This window comes from Pinus tabuliformis, chromosome 9 (assembly GCF_031772625.1).
Source record: "Pinus tabuliformis cultivar Carrire ecotype Pingquan chromosome 9, CPIR1, whole genome shotgun sequence".
NCBI lineage: Eukaryota > Viridiplantae > Streptophyta > Pinopsida > Pinales > Pinaceae > Pinus > Pinus tabuliformis.
Genome location: NC_142307.1, coordinates 799,316,946 through 799,341,689, shown reverse-complemented (window position 1 = coordinate 799,341,689; position 24,744 = coordinate 799,316,946). Strand labels below are relative to the sequence as shown.

The 24,744-nt window shown below is 36.9% G+C and overlaps 1 protein-coding gene across 1 annotated transcript; it reads left to right on the top strand.

Annotated features, from left to right (window-relative positions):
- Nucleotides 1-10,286: 10,286 nt before the first annotated feature.
- Nucleotides 10,287-24,486, top strand: LOC149151180 (peroxidase A2-like). Its single transcript, XM_089443082.1, has 5 exons — nt 10,287-10,290; nt 15,395-15,600; nt 15,687-15,866; nt 21,969-22,130; nt 23,919-24,486. Exons 1-5 carry the CDS (start codon nt 10,287-10,289, stop codon nt 24,420-24,422), a joined length of 1,056 nt encoding a protein of 351 aa, XP_089299208.1. The 3' UTR covers nt 24,423-24,486.
- Nucleotides 24,487-24,744: the final 258 nt, after the last annotated feature.

Genomic DNA, 24,744 nt, shown 5'->3' with positions numbered 1-24,744 from the left:
TCCTAGGCCTTTTGAATAATCCTGAGACCACCCCACTCAGCTTCGAGTCCATTCAGAAATCCATCTCAACCAAATACAAGACAACCCTACCACACCATGGCTATCCGAAAATGGCAAGGCAAGGCTAGAAAACATTGTCACACCTAGAAAAACCCATGTCAATGACAACAAGAGAAGCAACAACACATGTGAATGTACCATGCATGCCAAAATTGGCATGGAAACTGTCGTAGCATCCATCGTCATTTTAATTTTATTTTCAGTTTTATGGAAAAAATAAAAATAAAAAATCAAATATTATGTTATAACGGAAATAAAGGAGAATGTGGAAATTTGAAAAGAAATGATTTGTTTTATGACTATTGACGACTTTTGAACACGAGGAACTCGGGAGAAGATCTAAGCCATCTGATCAACAGGCAACAGATTCAACGGTAGTCACGTGGATTACAAGAACGAAGTTTAATTCAAAATCAGACGCGAGAAGTTATAAAATCAAGTTAAAACCTCAGTTGATCAGGGTCATCCACTTGAAAAATGCAGATCTGACAGTAATTGTGCGGTTAACAAGGATGATGTTTAATTCAGAAAATGGACAGGATGGTTTATATAATGTGGTTTAATCCGTTGAAGTCTGGATTAATGACATCCGCTCATCAAGAAGTGATGAGACCCGACAGATATCACATCGAAAAGTGCATGAAATTTATTATAAATTCCGGACTCGAGAAATCTTTAAATTACAGTTTTGTTTCCATATCAGGTCTGTGGGGAAGACAAAGGTCTGTAGAAAAGGCAGACATGAGAAGTTTATGAATGGAGCCTAAATTCTTTTTAGTTTTGCGATAAGCTATATTCTGCGTAAATCAATCAATTCCGCTATTTTAGCAGAATAATTAGAATTAGAGGCAGATGACCAAAACTCCAAAGGAATGGTGATTGGTCGGGTTTCTTTGTGTTTCCGCCAATTAGAGCACTCTCGATATATATGTGGCCCATAAGGGTTTCTTTATGTTTTAGCCAATCAGAACATTTCCGATACATATGTGGGCCCAAGTACACACACGGAGTTTTGTAAAGATGCAGTTTGTTGTGTTAAAACAATTTAATTATTATGAGAACATATTCAGAGAAAATTCATTAGTATTCAAGCCACAGATCCGGACAATGAGAAACCATCATCATTTTTCTAATCTCTGTTACTTCTTGTTATTTTGTTTTATTGAGAATGAGGTGTCTTTTACCCTCCAATGTAATATTCTGTAATGAATTTTAATTTAGACAGTTAGGAGATAGTTAAACAATTTGTCAGTTTTGGTGATTATCAACTATCACATGATGTATAAAAGAGACAAAATTATAGAAAAAGGGTTCGAATTTTAAATAACCTAGAGACCAGGCTACTGTATTTTTGATAAATTGTTGATTAATGAAAGAATCAGAAGTTTTCCACTCATTGTTGGTTATGATTTTGTGACTTCTTTGTTATGCGTCATCATATGTCTTCTTTTCTTTAAGTATAGTAATGAAGCTGCAAGTCTTTGTTTACTTATGTGAATGAAGTTAAAATTCCTTAAAAGAGCACTCCTATACTTTAAACCCTTACTTCTACAATTCTTCTAAGTTACATATAATAGTTTCTGTGTAAAGCAACATATTGTACCTAACTTCCCAAAGTGTTACAAATAATAGTTTCTATGTAAAAGAACATATTGTCTCTAACTTCTCAAAGCATTCTCCACTTAGCATTCATATTCAGCAATCAAATGGCATTCCGAGACTTTCATATCACCTAAGTATTAAGGGTTAAGAACCAGGTCTTTCAGGTCCTTCACTTAAAGATACATCATACAAATAAGTGACAATAATAATAAACATTAATGTCTTAAGCACAATTTCTACATAGCCAAGAAATTGGTTTCTTAAGGGCCAACATTAATTGGCGTCGTTGCCGGGGAGAGAAGTCAAGAACACTTTTCCTTGGGTTTTTAATATTTTCCTCTAGTTGTTCGATGAGGAGGAAATATTTGGCAGTATTAAAGAGAAAGCAATAACTCTGGCTTTAAAAAGGCCTCATACGAGGTCATATACCTCACAGCAAAAATTTCAAGCCCTTTCAAGCCCTGAGAGGCTAGTTTCCAAGAGGGTTGGAAGGCCAAAAACTCCATTTACACCAATTCCTACACTGTCTACACCTGGCAGTAGTTCAACACATTTTTCATCCAAAAAGTCACCTTTTATTGACCAAGAGTCACCTTTTACATCTACTTCATTTCAAGAACCCAACTGTCAAGAACAATCTTTAGAGTTTGTTTCTTTCTCAGTATCTGCTATAGTTATTCAACCTGAACCTATAAATACCTTGCCACCTTTTCATACTCCATTTACTCCTCAGTTGGGTTCTACATCTGCTAGTATTCAAGGTTCAGTAAGTTCATGAGAAAACATGGTAGCACCTGCATTCTTGATGAATAGGTATGGACCTATTCAATTTCCAAAACAGATGAATCAAATGCCACAATAATACTTGAAGATTCTTCCTCATTTCACAGGGGAGGATGAACAAACAACAGAGAATCATATAGCAGTGTTTTGTAATTTTGCAGAAAATCTAAATGTTGAACATCTGGATGTTGTTTTAAGACTTTTTGTGCAATCATTGGATGGAGAATCAAGAAAATGGTTTAAAGTGCTTCCTAAAAACTCTATTCCTACATGGGAAGAGATGGAGTGCCTGTTCACCCAAAGATGGGGAGAGAAAAGAGACCATGGGTATTTACTCACCGAGTTTAATGCTATTAAGAAGAAATTTGATGAGAGTGTTGTTGAATTCATCAGAAGGTTTAATAAATTGTACAATAGTCTTCCAGTGGAGATTAAGACCCCTCCCGCTGGTGCAAAAATAACTTTTGCAGGGGCTTTTGAATTAGATTTTGGGTTCACATTGAGGGAGAGAAGATCCATAACCCTTGATCAGATCCAAACTGATGCATTAGAAATAGAAGCAAATCTGGTGGCTGCAGGTAAAACACGAGAGACACAGCCTATCCAAGATAAGGGAAAGGCTAAAGTGGAATCCTCTCAAAGTCAAACATTAGAGGATATGAATAGTGTAACTAAAAATTTGTCAAATAAATTGATTAAATTAGAATTGGAGAGTAAGAATTCTTAGAGGCAATCACAATAGAACAAAAACTTTAGTCCTCAATATAGAAGACAACCTCTGCAAATTTTGCAGAAGGAGAGAAAAGACCAAGATCAGGTTCAAGCACCAGTTCACTTAGAGGCGGATCCTGATGAAGTACCAAAGCATTCAAGGGACCATGATGATCATATTTCCACACTATATGCAGTATATGAAGATCAACTAGGTGTTGAGGAAGAAGAATATGAATATACTGAAACAGATGCCATTTATGATGAGAATGAAATTGATGAATATTGGAAGAAATTTTCTGATTTTATGCAAGCAGAATTACATAAGAAATATGACTCGAGATCAAGGAAAAGGTCTATAGTTCAAGAAAATGAAGGTGAGAAGAAAGTTCCAGCTCCCCTACAAAAGGCGACTCCACAATAACCACAACCTGCAAAACAATTGAATAAAGGAAAGAAACAACATAATACAAATAGCAAGACTCAAATACTTCAACGTGAGTCTTCTCAAGATAGAAGTGAAAAAAATCCTTTATAAAAACTTGTTTACATTCCACAAGAGGTTTCAGTGATGAAGAGAAGTGAAGATGAGAATGAAAGGAATACTAAATAGGTTCATGTGTTTAGTATTACTAAAGAATTAGAAAAAATCAGAATTCAGGTGCCCCTCACAGAGTTGGTCAAAACACCAGTTTATCAAAGAGAGATTGCTAAGTTTATCAATCTAAAAGAGAATGTAAATATAAATGACACTGTGAATCTGCAAGAAGATAAACCAATAGTGGTTTTTGGTCCACATGTGGAGGAGGTAGATTCTTCAACACCTCCTTTCTACATTTCTTTATTGATTCATGATTTCCTCTTGCATAATTGTATGTTTTATTCAGGAGCTTCACATAACCTTATGTCATTATCAGTGATGAAACAACTAAACTCACAAGTTACTAAACCTTACAGGAACTTGTATTCTTTTGATTCAAATAAATTCAAGTGTCTAGGGGTCATTAAAGATATGGTGATGTCAGTAGCCCATATCCTAGCTAGAAGCTTGGTAATAGATGTAGTGGTAGCAGATATCCTTGCTAGGTTTTGAATGTTGCTATCTAGGTCATGGGGGGCTAAATTGGGTGGTGTTTGAAACTAGATTTTACTTATGTTGTCATTACCAATTTTTGGTGGAGAAGAAAGGAGGTCGTATAGAGAAACTAGATTTGTAAAAACGATCACAAAGAACAGAGCAAGTAATTCACCTGTATATAGCCAAGAGAAAGATGACTTTGCTTGATTCGTGTTGCATGACAATGCAGAGTTGGATGAAGATAACCAGAGGCAACTTACTTCAGCCAGTGTAAATACAGAGCTGCAAATAGAAGGGGTGTGGAAGTTCTTCTTTGATGGAGCCTATTCTAAAGAAGGAATAGGTGTTGGTTTCCTTCTAATCACACCTGGAGGTAATATGTTCCCTTTTTCTTTTAAATTGGAGTTCGAAGGAACAAATAATGTGGCAGAATATGAATCCTTGATCATTGCTCTGAAAATAACAAAACAAATGGGAGTCCATTCAATTTCTATTTTTGGAGATTTAGAGCTGATTATAAAGCAAATAAAGAACCATTGTCAAACAAAACACCCTAGGCTTAGGGCATACAGAAATGAAGTGTGGGATTTGGTTGAGAACTTCTTTGAAGCTTTCAACATTCAGTTCATTCCAAGAGATGGAAACATATTAGCAGACTCTTTGGCTATGGCTACTAGTACTTTTAGGCCTCCTATTAATCTAAAGCTAAGATATGAGGTTGAAATAAGGCATAGGCCTTCTGTTCCTGATAATATAAAACACTGGCAGATTTTTGAGGATGATCAATAGATTAAGGAATTCTTGACTATGATTGAAGATTTTTAGGGCACAGAGATTGATCAAGATGAAGATGAAACAACAAAAGGTGTAGAAGTAAGTGGTTTGAAAAAATCTATAGTTAATCAAAAAATTATTCAATTGAAAAGTAATATTCTGCCAAGAGGGCTTGTCCCTCTTGAAAGACCTTTTAACTCCAATGATGTAGCTGTCAGATCAGAGAAAATTCCACAGGATGAGCAGATTCAAGATCACAATATTGGAACCCAGGAGGAGCCCAGGTTAGTCAAATTATTTAATGGAGTTCCACTTAATTATAAGGAGAGATATATTAAGCTTTTCAAGGACTATATTGATGTTTTTGCTTGGTCCTATGAGGATCTCAAAACATATGATGTAAGTATTATTCAGCACAAAATTCCCTTGAAAGAGGGGATTAAACCATTTAAGCAGAAACTCAGGCAGATAAACCCTCTGCTTTTACCATTGATTGAGAAAGAAGTCAAAAATTTGCTTGATGCCAAGATAATAGTTCCACTTAGGTACTCTGACTGGGTGGCCAATTTAGTGCCCGTGAGGAAGAAAAATGGAGAAATAAGGCTATGTGTGGACTTTAGAAATCTCAATAGAGCTTCCTTAAAAGATAACTATCCGTTACCTAAAATGGATCATGTGTTGCAGAAGGTAACATGATCATTCAGAATGTCAATGCTGGATGGGTTCTCTGGGTATAACCAGGTGGCTATTGACAAAGAAGATCAGAAAAAGATTGCATTCACAACTCCTTGGGGAACCTTTATGTATGGTAGAATGCCTTTTGGGTTGATGAATGCAGGTGCAACATTTCAAAGGGAAATGGACATTTCATTTGTGGGAGATAAGTTTGTAGTGATATACTTGGATGGAATCATTGTTTTCTCTATGTATGATGAGGAACATCTAGACCATCTTAAAAAGAATTTTGAGAAATGTAGAGAATTTGGGCTTTCCTTGAATCCTAAGAAGTCTATTTTTTCTCTAGAAGAGGAGTGAAGATAGATCCAGCAAGGGTGCAAGATGTGCAGAAAATACCCTTGCCCCGGATAAGAAAGACATTCAAAAAATTTTGGGAATAAATTTTTTAAGGAGATTGTTTCCAATTATGCTGAAATTGTAAAAGAAATTACCAATATGTTGAAGAAGGAAAATGAAGTGCATTGGACTAAGGAAGCCAGAGAGTCATTTTCCAAGATTAAAGAAGCATTACAAGCAGCTCTAGTTTTAATTAGCCCTGATTATCAAAATCCTTTTCAAATTTTTTCATTTGCATCACCTAATTCAATAGTTGTTGTTTTGTTACAGAAAAATGATGAAGAAAAGGAGCAGCTAGTTGCTTTCTTTAGCAAGATTCTCAGAGACGCTGAAATAAAGTACAATATTCTTGAAAAATAGGTATATGCTTTGGTAAAAGCCCTAAAGGCCTTCAGGACTTATGTGTTGCAGTCATAGATCATTGCTTATGTGCCAAATGGTGCAGTAAAGGATGTCTTAGTTTAGCGTGATGTGGAAGGAAAAAGAGGGAAATGGATAACCAAGATTCAAGAGTATGACCTGGACATAAAGCCCACAAAGCTGGTGAAAGGGAAGGGATTGGAAAAGATGTTGACAGAGTCAAATTTTCAAGCATTGGGAATCAACTTGCTAACACCTGCAAAAGCATAGATAATTGAAGAACGTGAAGAAAAATCAAATCCAAGTATGAAGATCAGATATAAGTTTTTATGTTCAGAATGGTACAAGCACATAGTCCATTATTTATGTTTTCTCTCTTGTCCTCAATCTCTGGATAGAACAAAATATAGAGCATTAAAGATCAAATCACAGCCATATGTGATTGTTGAGGGCATATTGTGTTGGAAGGATCCTATGGGAGTTTTATTTTCATGTTTAACAGAGGATGAGTTAATAGAGACCATTAAAGATTATCATGAGAAGTTATGTGGTGGACATTATAGTTGGAAGGCTACTGCACATAAGATCCTCCGGGCACGGTTTTATTAGCCCACCCTACTTGGTGATACATATAAGTTTTTCAGAGGCTATTAGAAGTGTCAACTTTTTGCTGAGAATAAAAGGTTTGCTCCCTTTCCTTTGATCCTAGTCTTCATAGAAGAACCATTCAGACAATGGGGGCTAGATTTTGTTGGAGAAATTAACCCACCTTCAAGTGGACAGCACAAGTGGGTTCTTACAGCTACTAATTATTTCACTAAGTGGGTAGAAGCTATACCTACTAAAGGGAAAATGACTAGGTGGTGATGAAGTTCTTAGAGGAAAATATTTTCAGTAGATTTGGATGCCCTGTCAAAATCATAATAGACAATGCTCAAGTCTTCAGTTCAAGTAAGTTTGTTGCTTTTTGTTAGAAGTATAATGTTATTTTATCTCATTCAACAGCTTATCATCCACAGGGAAATGGATTGGTTGAATCCACTAACAAAACATTGATGAAGATCCTTAAGAAAACCATTGTAGAGAATTAGAAAGACTGGGATTCAAAGTTAAAGTTTGCTCTATGGGCTGTTCGAGTGACTACAAGAAGGTCTACAGGAAAATCACCTTTTGAGTTAGTGTATGGAACTCAAGCTCTGTTCCCAAGTCAGCTTGTGAAGCCTGTAATTGCAATGATTCAGGAGGAAAAAGAAGAACCCAATGCTCTGATAAGAAGGATGCATAAGGTAGTGGAATTAAGTGAAAGCAGGGATAAGGTAAGAGACAACTTGATTATGTATCAATCAAAGATGAAGGGTATTTTTGATAGAAAAGCCAAAGAGATTGATTTTAAAGTTGGAGACCTTGTATTAAGGTGGGATACTAGAAGAGAAGATAAGGGTAAACATGGGAAGTTTGATCCTCTTTGGTATGGCCCATTCAAGATCATAGAAGCAAGGGAAAATAATATATTCTTCCTGGAAAAATTTGATGGTAAATCTTTACAGTTTCCTGTCAATGGGCAGTACCTCAAACATTACTTCCAGTTCTGAAACACAAGCATCCTGTCATTGTAGATACTAGAGTGAATTCATTGTACAAATTCCATAGAATTTAAATTGGTTAAGCTATATGTGTCTCCATGCCCGAGGTGAAGGCACTGATCTGCGGTTCTTAGTGCTTCTGTGGAAAAAGAACTATCCCCAGGTGGAGCCAGTGCCATTTTGAAGTGGATGATAAATTAAATACTAGATTTAAGAAAAACGGCCAACACAATCTCTGAGTTTCACGTTTCAATTCAACAACTATGTTATTTTGTGTTTATATTTTTATTATTTTTCTTTTAAAATAGATAACTCTCGGAGTAAGTCCTGGGGGTAGGATTAAACAAAGGTGTTAGATAATGGTTATACTTTATAATCTGCACAGATGATCAAATGTGTTATTAAAAAAAATTTGGAATATCAATTATCAAGTATTGCATAAATAATATTAAGATGATATTTTATCAAGGATAAAGTTATATATATTGAATTTAGGCTTCTGTGATCTATATCAAGTTTGAGAGAAGATTTTTCGGCGAAAATCACATCGGGATGCTTTTGTCGAAGCGTTGCGAACCAACCAGTGGGATTCATTGTGAGAGGAATCTTCTCTCAGAAATGGTTATATATATATATATATATATATATATATATATATATATATATATATATATATATATATATATATATATATATATATATATATATATATATAGTTAAATATTTTGAAAATTCTAGGCCGACGGTCAGCCGTGGCTCCTTGTCGGATAGATATAAAATATCGCGATTGATCTCAAGTTAAAAGTCGTCGGCTGAGTACCGGGTTTCGCGTGAGGGAAAGCACTACTTTCACCCATAAAGTTAAAAGTCACCGGCTGAGTACCGGGTTTCGTGTGAGGGAAGGCACTATTTCAACCCTAAGTTTACAAGTCAGTGGCTGAGTACCGGGTTTCGTGTGAGGGAAGGCATTATTTTCACCCATAAATCACCCGATGGATCATTAATTGTCTCATCTCAATGAGTTATGTTAATTGATTTGGGATTAAATATCAGACACCATGTTATAAGTCAAAAGTCAATAATTAGTTTATTCATTTTACATATTGTTTTATTCTCATTTAATAAAATACTTTTTCAATGTGAAAAGGTACTAACATGGTTTTCTAATTATGAGGCAACATATTTTCACAGTGGTGGGTCTTACAATTACACCCCCTAGATTAAGTTAGTTATTAGTTTGTTCTGAACTATCGCGTGGATTACATTGATTCTTTCCATCGCATAGTTTCTGGATTGGATTTGCATTGACTGGATGTGCCAGCGCACAGGTGATCACTTGACTTTTTAGCAGAATACGTAGCCCATTGTTAGCAGTCTTGTGAGGTATATTATACAGTAAACTCTACACAATGTTTCAAGGATAGTGTCATGTCATTTCGAGTGAAATGAATCATCATGGCTTTTGGATGTGTTGACACCTAATCCTCTGCGGTTGGGTGAACTTGGAATGTGAACAGTCATCAGAAGATGAACTGAGCAGTCACATTCTTGTATATAACAATAGCTACCTAGTGTAATAAAATGAATCAGTTTTTCTGAGTTTTCTGCCAAACTGGAGTTACTCCTGGCCTGACATGGTATCAGAGCCAGTTCTAAAAATAGTCGTAACTCCCTTCAGTTTTGCTACTGTGGGTTGTACGCTGGCTTGAGCTCTATCCTCAAATGCCTCTGTCATTATGTCCACTGAGCGCTCCTCTGCCTCTGTCCTGAGATGATTTGCCACTGCCATATTCCCTTCTGTCCTGATGATGGCCTGTCCGAGCTCATTTCGCTTCTATGCTAAAATCTCTGTCGAAACTCTGCAAATCTCGTTCATTCCTGAATATATCTGTTGAAGGGTGTCACTGCATGCTGTGCTGAAGGGGTCGTATTCTGTGTTGAGACATTTGTTGAGACATTGTGTTGAGGTGTTGTGTTGTTTGGATGATCGACATCGGACCTACTACTTTGTTCGATTCCATTGGCATTCTCATCAATTTTGGCTGTCGTCGCTGCGTCTTGAACGCCGAACAACGATTGAGGAATTTGTTCAATTCTAAGCGGCATTAATGCTATTGCTTCAGGGGTTGCCTCATCCATTTCTGTAGTCATCTGCTCTTGCATACCCGTGGTTCTTTTCACCCTGGTTCGAAGCGTGGTGGTCTCTGTCAACAATGCTACAGTAACTAAGGCTCTCGAATTGCACAAGATCAAAGTCGACAATGGGTTATATTCAAGACTTCAGCAATAAATGGTGAAGGCATGTTTTGAAGGATTGGATTGGTTAAGCAATACGCTTAAAGCTGGCGGGAGATAATTTTTAACATGAATTTTCTCAATGGTACAGACTATCCTAAAATGCGTCCCATATATAACAGTTCATATATATGCGTGTGAAAAGTTGTCCAGACGTGCGTTATTTACCAAATTCAATCCTATAGCTTTAATTGCAAAATTTTTTGATAGATCTTTTGGAGTTGAGGCTGTCATGCAGTGCTCCTTTTTTTTTGAGATAATGGTGCTGACAAAGACCTGAATAGCTATATGCGGTGTTCTTTTTATTTGAGATAGCGGTGCTGAATTAATGCCTGTTGCTGTGGCTTATATTAAAGCGGTGCTGAATTAATGCGTGGTTTATATATGTTTTGAATGCGCTGTCCCATTGAACTGTGGCTTGAATGATGTTGACCAGCGTTTGAGTTTTGGACGCCTGATGATTGACCAGCATATATATATATATATATATATATATATATTGACCATCTTGCTTGAGTAAATTTTTGGACGCTGTTTGAATAGTTTGTAGATATGGAATATGGTGGATATATTATATGAGGATCCTTGGAGGGATTTGAAGAAACAATACATAAAAGTGTTTGAATTTTTTTTTTTGCCCTTTTGAGTACAATTTCACTGTATATCAACAGAAGTATTTTTACAGAATGCATTCAATCATCTCTATGGTAGGAATAGTTCTCACTGGCAAGGAGAACTATCTTGAATGGTCCCGGATGATAAAACATACCCTCATCTTCAATGAGTTGTGGAAGGGAGTGTGTGTCGGAGAAGGAGACAATGACCCAGTGCAGCCTACATTAGACAAAGAGCTCGTCATTTGGGAAAACAAGAACAACAAAGCCTATGCATTAATCACAGCATCTGTAAATGAAGAGGTGAGTCGCCATATTTCATCATATTCAACTGCCTTTGAAGCTTTACAAAAGCTGAAAGAACTCTATGACTCACATTCTGCACTTGAAGTTGTTCAGCTCATGATTAAACTCTTCACTCTTGAACTGAAAAATAATGATCCTCTTGCTCTTGCATCTGAAGTAAATTCTATAATGCATGATATTAAATCCACTAAGGTTGAGTTGGATATCCCTCTTATTGCTTTTCTCAAGGTACTCTATCCTACCTACTCCAATTATCTTGAGTCTTTACAAGCAAATGGAAATCTTAAAGATATAACCTTTGACTCTCTTGTGAAAAAGTTTGCTGAAAGAGAGAAAGCCTTTGGAAAGAAGACAGTTCCTGAATCTTCTGAAGAGACTGTGTGCCTTGCTCATAACGAAAAGCATCCTGCTCAAGATTCTAGAAGAGGAAGAGGTGGACGAAGAGGAAGAGGAAGATACTTCAGAGGAAGGGGGGGCAGACATTCTCAAGGAGAAAAGGCAGACTTACATTGCATTCGCTGCAAACGAAATGGATCGCATGATGCTTCTACATGCAAGCTACCATGGGACAAAATTGAGCAGAAAAGAAACCAGCAGAAAGGTAAAACTGATGATACAAACAAAGGTAAATCACCTGAATCCGCTCACTATATTGAGGCACAATGTAACATTGGAGTAAATGAAGATTTGTTTAATTCTTCACTTACTTCTTCGAAAAATGATTGGTTGCTTGATTCAGGAGCAACCTGTCATATGACTCATAAAAAAGATTTTTTTGAAGATTTCACTGACAATGTTGATGGAGCAGTATACTTTGCAGATCAGTCAAAAATCAAGCCGTCAGGGCTTGGCACAATCAGGCTTAAACTGCCTGGTCTTCCAGACTTTCTTCTGGATCATGTTCTATATCTCCCATAGCTCAAGAGAAACTTGCTGTCCTTGGTCCACATCCGCTAGCAAGGTCACTCCATTCATATGTTTGATGGCAAGCTTGAGGTAAGAAAAGCATCTGACCACTCATTTGTCATGAGGGGAATAGAAGAAGAAAGGCTTCTCAAACTGCAAGGAACCTCTGCTCATGCACAACATTTCTCATATATTTGTCATCATGAAGAAGGTACACTTCCATCAAGTTTATTATGGCATGCTAGATTTGGACATTTAAACTATGACAGTCTCCGCTTATTGAAGAAAAATGGTGTTGCTGGTTTGCCTACAATTCCTAGGAAACATAAGCAATGTGATGCTTGCATTCTAGGAAAGCATATCAAACAATCTTTTCATGATTCACATTCAAGAGCACATAGGAAGCTTGAACTCATTCATTCAGATTTATGTGGTCCAATGCCTGTTCCTTCTGCAAATGGAAATAAATATATCATGAAATTTATTGATGATTACACCGGAATGTGTTGGGTTTATTTATTGAAGAACAAATCTGATGCTTTTCAAACATTCAAGAATTTTCATAAATGGATTGAAAATGATACACAATCTCATATTGGGTCTATTCGCATTGATAATGGAAAAGAATATACATCAAATGAATTTGAAAACTATCTTCGCCAACATGGGATCAAACATCAAACAACTGTGCCTTATAATCTCCAACAGAATGGTGTAGCTGAAAGAATGAATAGAACAATCTTGAATATGGTACGATCCATGCTTTTCTTCAAAAATGTAAAGATAATGTTTTGGGCTGATGTTGTTCTATGTGCTGCATATATAAAGAATAGATGTCCATCTAATGCTATAAGAAACAAGACTCCTTATGAATTGTGGTATGGACATGTTCCTTCGGTAAAACATCTCAAGATCTTTGGTTCCACTTGTTATGCTTTGATACCAAAGGTACATAGAAACAAACTTGGTGCTAGAAGTCATAAGTGTATCTTCCTGGGGTATTCAAACACCTCTAAAGCATACCGCCTCTATGATGAAGTAAATAAAAAGTTTGTTGTATCTAGAGATGTCATTTTTCTTGAATCATCCAAATCTGACAATGTTGTTGAGAGGCAACTTGATTGCTTGGATAGATTCACAAAAACGAAATCATTTCAAGAATTTGATAATCAGATTCCACATCTTGAACGGGGGATTCCTATACTACAACAACATGTGGAATCTTCTTCTGAAGAACGATCTCCTCTGCATGAAACTCCAACAACGGATGATGCTTTAAGTGATGTAATTGATAGAATTGGGAGACTCAATCTTGATTCAATCCCAACTCAATCAACAGAGCAGCCTGGACCATCTCAGAAAGGTCCCCCAAAGTGGCTGACAAAGACACTTGAAAGTGTTCATCCTGATGAAATTGGAAAAACAGGAACCAGAAATTCAAACCGACAAGATGGAGGTGATGTAGATGACTCTAATTCGCCTGTTGATATGGATGTTACTTATGATTGTGAATTGAATTTGTCTACAGATTTTGAACCAACTTCCTTCAAAGAAGCTGCTTCTCATGATGAATGGAAAGAAGTGATGAAAAAGGAGTATGATGCCCTCATAAAGAATGGCACTTGGAAGCTGGTTGATCCTCCATTTGGAGCCAAACCAATTGGCTGCAAGTGGGTCTACAAGAACAAATACAAAGCTGATGGCTCACTTGACAAGCACAAAGCTAGGCTTGTGGCAAAAGGTTTTGCATAGAAGGAAGGGGTCGATTATGAGGAAAATTTTGCCCCCACAGCAAAATGGGCCACCATCCGGACACTCTTTGCACTAGCAGCTCAGAACAGTTGGAAAGTCCATCAAATGGATGTAAAAACTGCATTCCTGAATGGAGATCTAAAAGAGAATGTTTTTATGTCCCAGCCTGAAGGATTTGCTGTGAAAGGACATGAAAAAAAAGTATGCAAACTTGTGAAGTCCTTGTATGGCCTCAAACAAGCACTGCGAGCCTGGTATGAAAAACTAACTGAGCATCTTCTGAAACTCAACTTCAATCATTTTGATGTTGATGATGCAACTTTATTTGTCAAGAAAGTTGGCAAAACAGTTGTATATCTTGTGGTATATGTAGATGATCTTTTAATGACAGGGAACAATGAAAGCTACATTGCATCCATAAAGAAGGAATTGGGAAAAAGTTTTGAAATGACTGATTTGGGCTATGTTCATTACTATCTTGGCATTGAAGTAACCCAACATCCAAAATCCATATTTCTTTCTCAAAAGAAATACATTGGAGATTTGTTAAACAGATTTGGCATGACAGAGTGCAATCCTCTTTCTACTCCAATGGAAGAAAACTTAAAGCTCACATCTATTGAAGGAAAGGAATTTGAGGATGCAACAAAGTATAGACAACTTGTAGGAAGTCTCATCTACCTCACTACTACCAGACCAGACATTTCATTTGCTGTTGGAATCATCTCCAGGTTTATGCAAAAGCCTTGTGAGGGACATTGGTCTGCTGCAAAAATAGTTCTAAGGTACTTGAAGGGAACTCAAGACCTTGGAATCAAGTATACACAGGTGGACGACTTCAACTTGATTGGATACTCTGATTTAGACTTCAATGGAGACAAAGAAACTGGGGTATCTACTTCATGATATGCTATGAGTCTTGGATCAGGAGCTGTCTCTTGGAGATCACACAAACAATCAGTTCCAATAGATTCCACAAAAGAAGCAGAATACGTGGCAGCAGCTGAAGCAACGAAAGAAATTGTGTGGCTCAAGAAAATTCTTGAAGATTTGCAGGTAAAACAAGTACAATCAACTACACTCATGATTGATAACACGTTAGCAATAAAGTTGGCCAAGAATCCAAAGTTCCATGATCGTACAAAGCACATCAATACTAAATATCATCTGATCCGACATCATGTTGAGGCCAAAACAATCCATCTCCGTCATTGTTCCACAAATGAGCAAATTGCAGACATCTTCACCAAAGCACTTGGAAAAGAAAAGCTTGAAAGATTCAGAATGATGCTTGGACTCACCAACATCCCTTCAGATTAAGGGGGGGAATGTTGACACCTAATCCTCTGCGGTTGGGTGAACCTGGAATGTTAACAGTCATCAGAAGATGAATTGAGCAGTCACATTCTTGTATATAACAATAGCTACCTAATGTAATAAAATGAATCAGTTTTTCTGAGTTTTCTGCCAAATTGGAGTTACTCCTGGCCTGACAGGATGGTGTTCAACTCATATTACATGGATTGCATTTGCATTTGCATTCCTTCAATGCACCAGTTCTCAGCTGAGCCTTACCTTTTACCAGAGTACATGCCCCAACGTTACCAATATAGTGGGGCAGGTCATCCAGCAAGCTCTGCAAAACGATTCAAGGATTGCGGCCTCTCTCCTTCGTATGCATTTTCACGACTGCTTCGTTAATGTAAGTAGCAATATGTCTCTTTATTCAGTAGATTTGTACCCAGCGGATTTCTAATACTAATACTTCATTCTCTCATTGATTTCAAGGGCTGTGATGGATCTGTTCTTTTAGATGACACGGCCAATTTTACAGGGGAAAAGACAGCAGTTCCCAACAACAATTCCCTCAGAGGCTTTGATGTTGTGGACAACATCAAGTCTGCACTAGAGAGTGCATGCACCGCAACGGTTTCTTGTGCCATTGCTGCAGAGCAGTCAGTCGTATTGGTCTGTATAGAGATTACAGTTATTTATTTGATTTTATTTGAGTTAGTGTTTTACTTTCTGATATCTCTGATTTTCTGAATTAGATTTCACTGCTTAAAACACTAAAACTCCTAAAAGTTGTTGAGATTTTCTGTTTTAGTCAAATAGGCAAAAATCTCTGAAGGATGACAACAATAGGGATTCAGTTCCTAGATTAGCTCCAGGTTGTTGGGAGGGAGTTAATGCCTCCTATATTTGATGTGAGGGAGTTATGAGGCTGTTAGATTCTCTATGCTATATAACAGGCAGTCGTTCGGATGATTTGCTAAGAGAGTGTGAGGATTTCATGATGTAATCTCCTAATTTGATTAATAAACTTCTGATGCCTATGTTTGGTGGACGTAGCCCAGATTGGTTGGGTGAACCACGTTAAAAGCTGTGTCTTATGTGCTTGTTTATTTTTCTGCTGTGTGTTTAATTAAGTTTGCTGTGTACCTGATCCAACAATTGGTATCAGAGCATGTTGGAGGTGCTGGTGCAGAGAGGATAGCCTGGATCGTTTGCTGGCAGCGCGCGTGGAGTTGCATATTGCTGGAGCGCGGACTTTTGTTCAACGGAGCGCTGATACCTGGTATTTAAATTGCTGGTGCGTGGTATTTAAAATTCTGGTGCGTATTAAATAGCTGCGTATTAGTGTGCGTGCTGGTGTTTATTTAAAATCTCAGAAAAACGCAAACGCAAATGTGAGAAAAATGATAGAACATGCACCAAATAAATTGTTTTCCAGCGGAAATGTGTATGAAAAATGATAGCACATGAATAGATATGTATGATATCTACCTCGTTTTCTGCCAAGCCCATTTGAATAATTCCAGACGGGTTGTTTGCTGGAAGGTAAGGATTAGCATCATACTCCGTCAACGAAGGAGTTGCGTGTGGCTGTTTTTTTGTGGTGTTAGGCCGTCCATCGATTTCTTTACCCTGAGATCCCAATTCACAATTTTTGATTTTGTTGTATGGAAATTATATCCCAATGAGCAGCTCTCGATGATTTTGTTGTTTGTTGTGCCTCTGGTCTTTTTACCACAGCGTGAATATAATTGAAAAAATACGGCGTGGCTTTTTCCTGTTTTACTAACCATTGGTATGATATATATTATCACATTGGAACATATAAACAGCGGTGCAAATATACACCAAGAACATAACAGCGTGGATATATATGTTTTTTTGGTATGCGTTGTGCTTTACATGTATATGTGTAAAAAGTTAAAGTGGAAACGCATGTGATATATACCATGCTAAGGTAATGGAAAGTGTAAATGGTGGAGTAAGTTAAAGTGGGTGAACGCGTGTTAAATGGAGGATTAAATGGACATCCATCAAAATACTTGAAACAAAAGTTGATAAAACAAAAAAAAAATTGTTTTTTGCCGGAGGTCTTTATATACTGTAATAAGGCAGTTTTTTTGTTGTGTAAAATCAAAGGCATAGGCAGATTTTTTGTGTAAAATCAAAGGCAAAGGCAATTTTTTTTTTTATTGCTGGTTGGATATTGGAGATTATTGTATTTTTTTTGTTGATGCAGATGGCGAAAACTCAAAGTGCCCGGTTTGAAATTGAGAAATTTAATGGGAAAAATAATTTCGAGATCTGGAAGGTGAAGATGCACGATCTGCTGGTTCAACAAGGTGTGGCAAAAGCACTGTTGGGGAAAAATAAAAGGCCTCCTTCCATGATGGAGGATGAATGGGATGAGATGGACGATAGAGCTCTGAGCGCAATTCGGTTATGTCTGGCGGACGATGTTCTGTTCAACATTGTGTCAGAAAAAACCACCGCAGGCTTGTGGTCGAAGCTTGAGAAGCTCTATATGACAAAATCTTTGACAAATCGGATTCTCCTGAAGCGGAAGCTTTACAGTTTGCGGATGAAAGAAGGTACCTCAATTGTTGATCACCTGAATGTTTTTAATACCTTGTTGGTGCAATTAAACAGTCTAGATGTGAAATTTGATTCAGAGGATAAGGCAATAACTCTATTATGTTCTTTGCCTGAATCCTGGGATCACTTTGTCACTTCCATAAGTTTTAGTACATCAGAAATTCTTGAGTTTGATGATGTTGTTGGAGCCTTGTTGGCTGAGGAGACGAGGAAGAGGTTGAATGCAGACACCTCTACATCAGAGGTAATGATGGCCAGAGGTCGCTCACGAGAGAGACACTCCGGGGGAAAGCATAGCGACTCTCGTTCAAAGTCCAAAGGAAAGAAGCCCAAGGTGAAGTGCTGGCATTGTGGCAAGGCTGGACATCTGAAAAAGGATTGTTGGAAGCGAAAGCAGGCTGCTAAAGAAGGCTCTTCGACAGAAAAGAAGGAAGCCAACACCACAGATACAGGTTCAGTATCTGGTTCAGGTATGAGTGATGAAGTATTGTCAGTTAATGTTTCAAAACATGATCAACATTGGTTGTTAGATTCTGGGGCATCTAACCACATGTGTATACATAGAGATTGGTTTAAAACATATAGATCAATTGATGATGGTGTTGTGTACATGGGTAATGATGTAACATGTAATATTGTGGGAATTGGGAGCATACAACTACAAATGTTTGATGGGACAACAAAAATATTAACTGATGTGAGGCATGTACCAGATTTAAGGAAAAATTTGATTTCATTAGGAGCACTTGATTCAAATGGATATAAAACTGTAATTCAAGGTGGAGTAATGAAAATTTACAAAGGCATCTTACTAGTTATGAAAGCTAAGAAAGTAGGAATTCTATTCCAGTTAGAAGGTAGAACTGGGTCAGATCATGTGTCTGTGTCTGAACATGATAGTAGTTCCATTCACTTATGGCATCAAAGATTGGGGCATATGAGTGAAAGAGGATTGAAAATTTTGGCTGACCAAAAGTTACTTCCTAATCTAAGATATGGAAAATTGGATTTCTGTAAACATTGTCTGTTTGGTAAACAAAGTAAACAAAAGTTTAAAACATGCAAACATACTAGTAAAGGCATACTTGATTATATCCATTCAGATGTGTGGGGTCCAGCTCCTACAGCTTCATATGGTGGCTCGTCTTATTTTGTATCATTCATTGATGACTATTCTCGGAAAGTTTGGGTCTACATGTTGAAAAAGAAGTCTGATGTTTTTACAGTTTTCAAGCAGTTTAGAGCATTGGTAGAAAACAGCACTAGTAGAACTATAAAATGTTTAAGAACTGACAATGGTGGTGAGTTTTCCTCCAAGGAGTTTGACAGCTATTGCAAGGATGCAGGGATCGAAAGACATAAGACCACGGTTTATACTCCTCAGCAGAATGGAGTTGTTGAACGCATGAACAGGACTCTTCTAGAGAGAGCAAGGTGTATGCTGAGTAACGCCGGGTTGCCGAAGGAGTTGTGGACGGAAGCAGTGGCAACCGCTTGTTATGTGATAAACCGGTCTCCATCAACAGCAATAGACTGCAAGGTTCCGCAAGAGGTATGGACAGGACACCCTTGTGACTATTCTAAACTCAGAGTGTTTGGTTGTGATGCATATGCTCTAGTGCCTAAACATCAGCGAACTAAATTAGATCCAAAGTCTAAAAGGTATATCTTTTTTGGGTATGGTGATGGAACGAAGGGATATAGATTGTGGGATCCTACTACCCACAAAATCATCATCAACAGAGATGTAAAGTTTAATGAATCCTCTCTTGTACAATTAGATGTAGATAGAAGATTGAAACAGGATGATGTATCTGATTTCCAGCATATTCAGTTTGACAGCATTTCTAATGATAGTCATAACGACCATAGTTCAGATTCTAGTCATGAACAAGTTTCAGAATCAGATTATGAACAGGGTTTAGATGGAGGACATGAACAGGTCTCAGATGGCGATCATGAAGAAATTCCTACAGTTGATAGACAGCCAATTGTGGAAGCACCAGAAACATTCTTAAGGAGGTCTACAAGGATTAAACGCCGTCCGAGAAGGTATGATGATCATGTTACTTCAGTTGCTTTGATCGCTAATGATGATGAACCTTTGTGTTATCAGGAAGCTGTAGAAGGTTCAAATAGTGACAAATGGAAAGCAGCCATGAAGGAAGAAATGATGGCCTTAGGTAAGAATGGTACATGGGATCTGGTTGAACTTCCCAAAGGCAAGAAAACTGTGGGATTCAAGTGGGTGCTCAAGCTGAAATGGGGTGTGAATGATACGGAAGACAGGTACAAAGCTCGGCTGGTTGCAAAAGGGTTTTCTCAGAAAGCTGGCATAGACTTTCATGAGATATTTTCACCAGTGGTTAAAATTGTTTCAATTAGAATTGTGTTAGCATTAGTGGCTTTGTTTGATTTGGAGTTGCAGCAGTTAGATGTTAAGACTGCATTTCTACATGGTGATTTAGATGAGGAAATATATATGGAACAACCGGAAGGGTTTGTTCAGCATCGCAATGCGAAATTTGTCTGCAGGCTCAAGAAGTCATTATATGGCCTGAAGCAGTCGCCTCGGCAGTGGTATAAGAAGTTTGATTCTTTCATGTTGAGTCAGAAATATGTAAGAAGTGAATATGATCATTGTGTTTACTTTAAGCAGTTAAATAATGGCATGTTCATTATCCTAGTGTTATATGTTGATGATATGCTTTTAGCAAGCAAAAGCATTGAAGAAATCAACAGGTTGAAGACTCAGATGGCAAGGACGTTTGATATGAAAGATCTAGGAGCGGCAAGACAGATTTTGGGCATGGAGATTTTCAGAGACAGGGGCAATGGTAAGCTGTGGCTATCACAACAGAAGTATGTTGAGAAAATACTTTTGAGGTTTGGTATGAATAATGTGAAGCCCGTGTCAGTCCCTTTAGCTTCCCATTTTAAGCTTTCTTCGAGTTTATGTCCTAATACAGATGAAGAAAAGGATTATATGTTTCGAATTCCTTATGCCAATGTAGTAGGATGTTTGATGTATGCGATGGTGTGTACGCGACCAGATATTTCTCATGGAGTTGGGGTTGTCAGTAGGTACATTGCAAATCCGGGTAAAGAACACTGGTCAGCAGTGAAATGGGTGCTTCGGTACTTGAGAGGCACAAGTAGTTATTGTATTTCTTACAATAAGAGTAGTGAATTTGTTTGCGGATATGTTGATTCCGATTTTGCAGGTGATTTGGATAAGAGAAGATCAACTTCAGGGTACGTCTTTACTCTTGCAGGTGGAGCTATAAGCTGGATGTCAAAGCTACAGAACATTGTTGCTTTGTCCACTACTGAAGCAGAATACATTGCTGCTTCTCATGCTTGCAAAGAGGCGGTTTGGTTGAAAGGTTTGCTTGGTGAGTTTGGTAGGTTACAGGATAACATCAGGTTACTTTGTGACAGTCAAAGTGCAATACATTTGGCTAAGAATCCGGCCTATCATAGTAAGTCAAAGCATATTCCAATCAAATATCATTTTGTAAGACAGGTTATCACTGAAAGGGGAGTTTCTCTTGAAAAGGTGCATACAAAGGAGAACTGTGCAGACATGTTCACGAAACTAGTTTTGTTGGAGAAGCTACGCTGGTGTTTGGCTTCTCTTGGCTTGCAGAAAAGATAAAATAATAATAACAGGGCATCAGGCGAATTGTTGTCAAGGTGGAGATTGTTGAGATTTTCTGTTTTAGTCAAATAGGCAAAAATCTCTGAAGGATGACAACAATAGGGATTCAGTTCCTAGATTAGCTCCAGGTTGTTGGGAGGGAGTTAATGCCTCCTATATTTGATGTGAGGGAGTTATGAGGCTGTTAGATTCTCTATGCTATATAACAGGTAGTCATTCGGATGATTTGCTAAGAGAGTGTGAGGATTTCATGATGTAATCTCCTAATTTGATTAATAAACTTCTGATGCCTATGTTTGGTGGACGTAGCCCAGATTGGTTGGGTGAACCACGTTAAAAGTTGTGTCTTATGTGCTTGTTTATTTTTCTGCTGTGTGTTTAATTAAGTTTGTTGTGCACCTGATCCAACAAAAGTGAAGATATATAGAAGTTGCGTAACATGATCACCATAAAACTCCTAAAAGCGAAGATATATAGAAGTTGTGTAACATGATCACCATAACAATCAAATGGTGCAGTCTGGCGGTCCATCGTGGACTATACAGTTGGGAAGACGGGACAGCACCACTGCCAACGCAACTCTTGCAAACACGGCCATCCCTGCACCAACTGACAACCTCTCGAACATCACAACAAAGTTTCAGGATGTGGGACTCTCGCTAATGGATGTAGTTGCTTTGTCACATATTCCTCAACTTGTGTTTCAACCAATTTTGCTTTGAACGGATGGAGACGATTTTTACCCATTCTATTTTATTGGAGACGATTTTTACACATATTCTATTTTATTTTCATAGGTAGTCGTGTAGAAAGCTACAAGTAATAAGAAAGTAAGTTTTGTTATCAATTCTGGTCTCTGGAATTTTGGTATTTGGAATCTATTTGTAAGTAGATTTACCAGTGTATAGGTGTGTAGGTATAGGGTTTCAGAATTTTTGTTTTTCAATTAAAAAATACATAGACAGACGAGAAAGAGATATTAATAAATTCTTATATTTTTAGTCATTTTTAACCTAAAAAAATTATATTAAAGTTTAATTTTAATTTAGTTGTGAATTAATTTTTATGTTTATTTATTTTAAAATATAATTTCTAGAATTTTTAATTTAAATATTAATAATTATTAAGTGAATGGAGAGATTTAACGTATACTAAATATTCTAAAATATTCTTAATAGTAGGTACATATTAGAGATTGAAATTTATCTTTAAAATAGTTATGTCATTTCTACACTTCCAATTAAATTGATTAATTATCATATGTACAAGTTTCATATGAAATGAATGAGTTATGACTTTTAGAGCAAGTGTTATTTATAAGCCAAGGCATTGGGCTATAGTACTGTAACAAATTTTATTTACAAATATAAAATCTCTAGAGGTAAGAATCTTGTAACATATTATTATAAACATATACATGTTTAGCTGATATATTAATTTTTGTGATATTTTTCTTATAATTAATAATAATTTAAAATAAAGTTATAATTTAGTTATTTTGTATATTTTTAATTTTAAAGTTTTGTAATAGCTTGATGTTTATGGGTGTTTATTGAGATTTAACTCATTTAATTTATATAGCTAAGCTAATTTTATTTCAAGTATTTCAACAATACCACATACTCTTCATAGCCTTAAGTGTTAGTTCAAATGGCCGCTAGTTAGTACTTTTGTTATGGGGAGATTCATTGGTTCAAACTCTGTGACACTCTGGCAGTTAGGCTCCATGTTTTAGTTAGCTTCTAGGTCATATTCCATGTTTGAGTTAGCTGAATTCACCAATCTATGGAAACCATGAAACACATAAAAATAAAAATTTTAAAAACAAAAATAAAAGCTTTTCATAACCATTATTATAAAATAATAATAAAAAAATGTAAAATAATGACAATAATAATAAATAAGATTAAAAAAAATTCACTCGTGAATAAGATATTTTCCTTGGTGTAAGGCTAATCTAATTCAATAAACTCCAGATGTGGTTCAATTGTTTAGTGAGAAGGTTTGGTCCCTACAACCCTTATGGGCTAATGGTTTGGTCCCACAACTAGTGTGTTCAATTCATGGCACATTTTCTTTAGTTAAAAAAAAAAAAAAAATCTTAATTCAGGCTTACGTGATTTAAATTTTAAGTAAAAGTCCTAAAACAGAATTTTTGCCAACTCCTTTCGAACCATCCAATATGATAGTCAAGACCAGATGAAAAAACAGATTTAGACAGAAAACTTAAATAAATTTACATAAAAATACCTCCTCCTGTGTTACATTCATTTCATAGATTCAATGCCTTCTCCTTTGTTACAGTCATTTCACAGATTCAAAGTCTTTGTGTGCATCTATAAATTTACATAAGAATGCCTCCTCCTGTGTTACATTCATTTCATAGATTCAATGCCTTCTCCTTTGTTACAGTCATTTCACAGATTCAAAGTCTTTGTGTGCATCTATAAATTTGGTATTTACTGTATTCAGGGGCGCACACAATCGGACAAGCTCGCTGCACAGTGTTCAGCAGCAGACTTTACAATTTCAGCGGAACGGGCAATCCGGATCCGACGCTGAATTCATCTTATCTATCCACCCTGCAAAGCACGTGCCCACTGAATGGTAACGGGAGCATCCTAACACCACTTGATCCGGGCACTCCAAACACCTTCGACAACAACTATTACATAAATCTCCAAAATGAAATGGGACTGCTCCAGTCAGATCAAGAACTGCTTAACACAACGGGAGCCAGCACCATTTCTATCGTGAATGACTACACCAGTAGTCAGACTGATTTTTTCTCCAATTTCTCCAACTCAATGATCAACATGGGAAACATAAGTCCTCTAACGGGGACAAGCGGAGAAATCCGCCTGAACTGCAGTAAGGTCAATAGCAATCAGAATCTGGTTAGAGAATCGTGGGCTCAATATGTTTCTAATTTGCTCAACATCATAGAGCAGTATCAATCTGCTTCACAGTGAAAAGCTTTCAGGCGGAGCTCTGTGCAACATTTCGGGCATGTCGGTAGAGTCTAAAAACATATTATTCACATTAATTTACTCTTTCTAAAGTTAAATACAGTATGTCACAGAGCTTTATTACTGCATTTGGCAAAAACCCGTAAGAACTTGTTTATGCACTAATAGGATCGAATGGAGTGGAATTTATGAAAAAAATATTATATGTAAAATTGGCACCCTTTTGATTTTTAATATATTTTATTTTTAGGTGGTATTTAATGTTAATTTTTCGTACAAGTTTTTATTTGTCAAGTTGTTTGTGATCTTCTAGCCTTGATTTGCT

Excerpts from the sequence above, each read along its gene's own strand:
- LOC149151180 (XM_089443082.1), top strand. Across the intron at positions 15,601-15,686 it reads TTCACGACTGCTTCGTTAAT|GGCTGTGATGGATCTGTTCT; the intron begins GTAAGTAGCAAT and ends ATTGATTTCAAG. Across the intron at positions 15,867-21,968 it reads CAGAGCAGTCAGTCGTATTG|TCTGGCGGTCCATCGTGGAC; the intron begins GTCTGTATAGAG and ends CAAATGGTGCAG.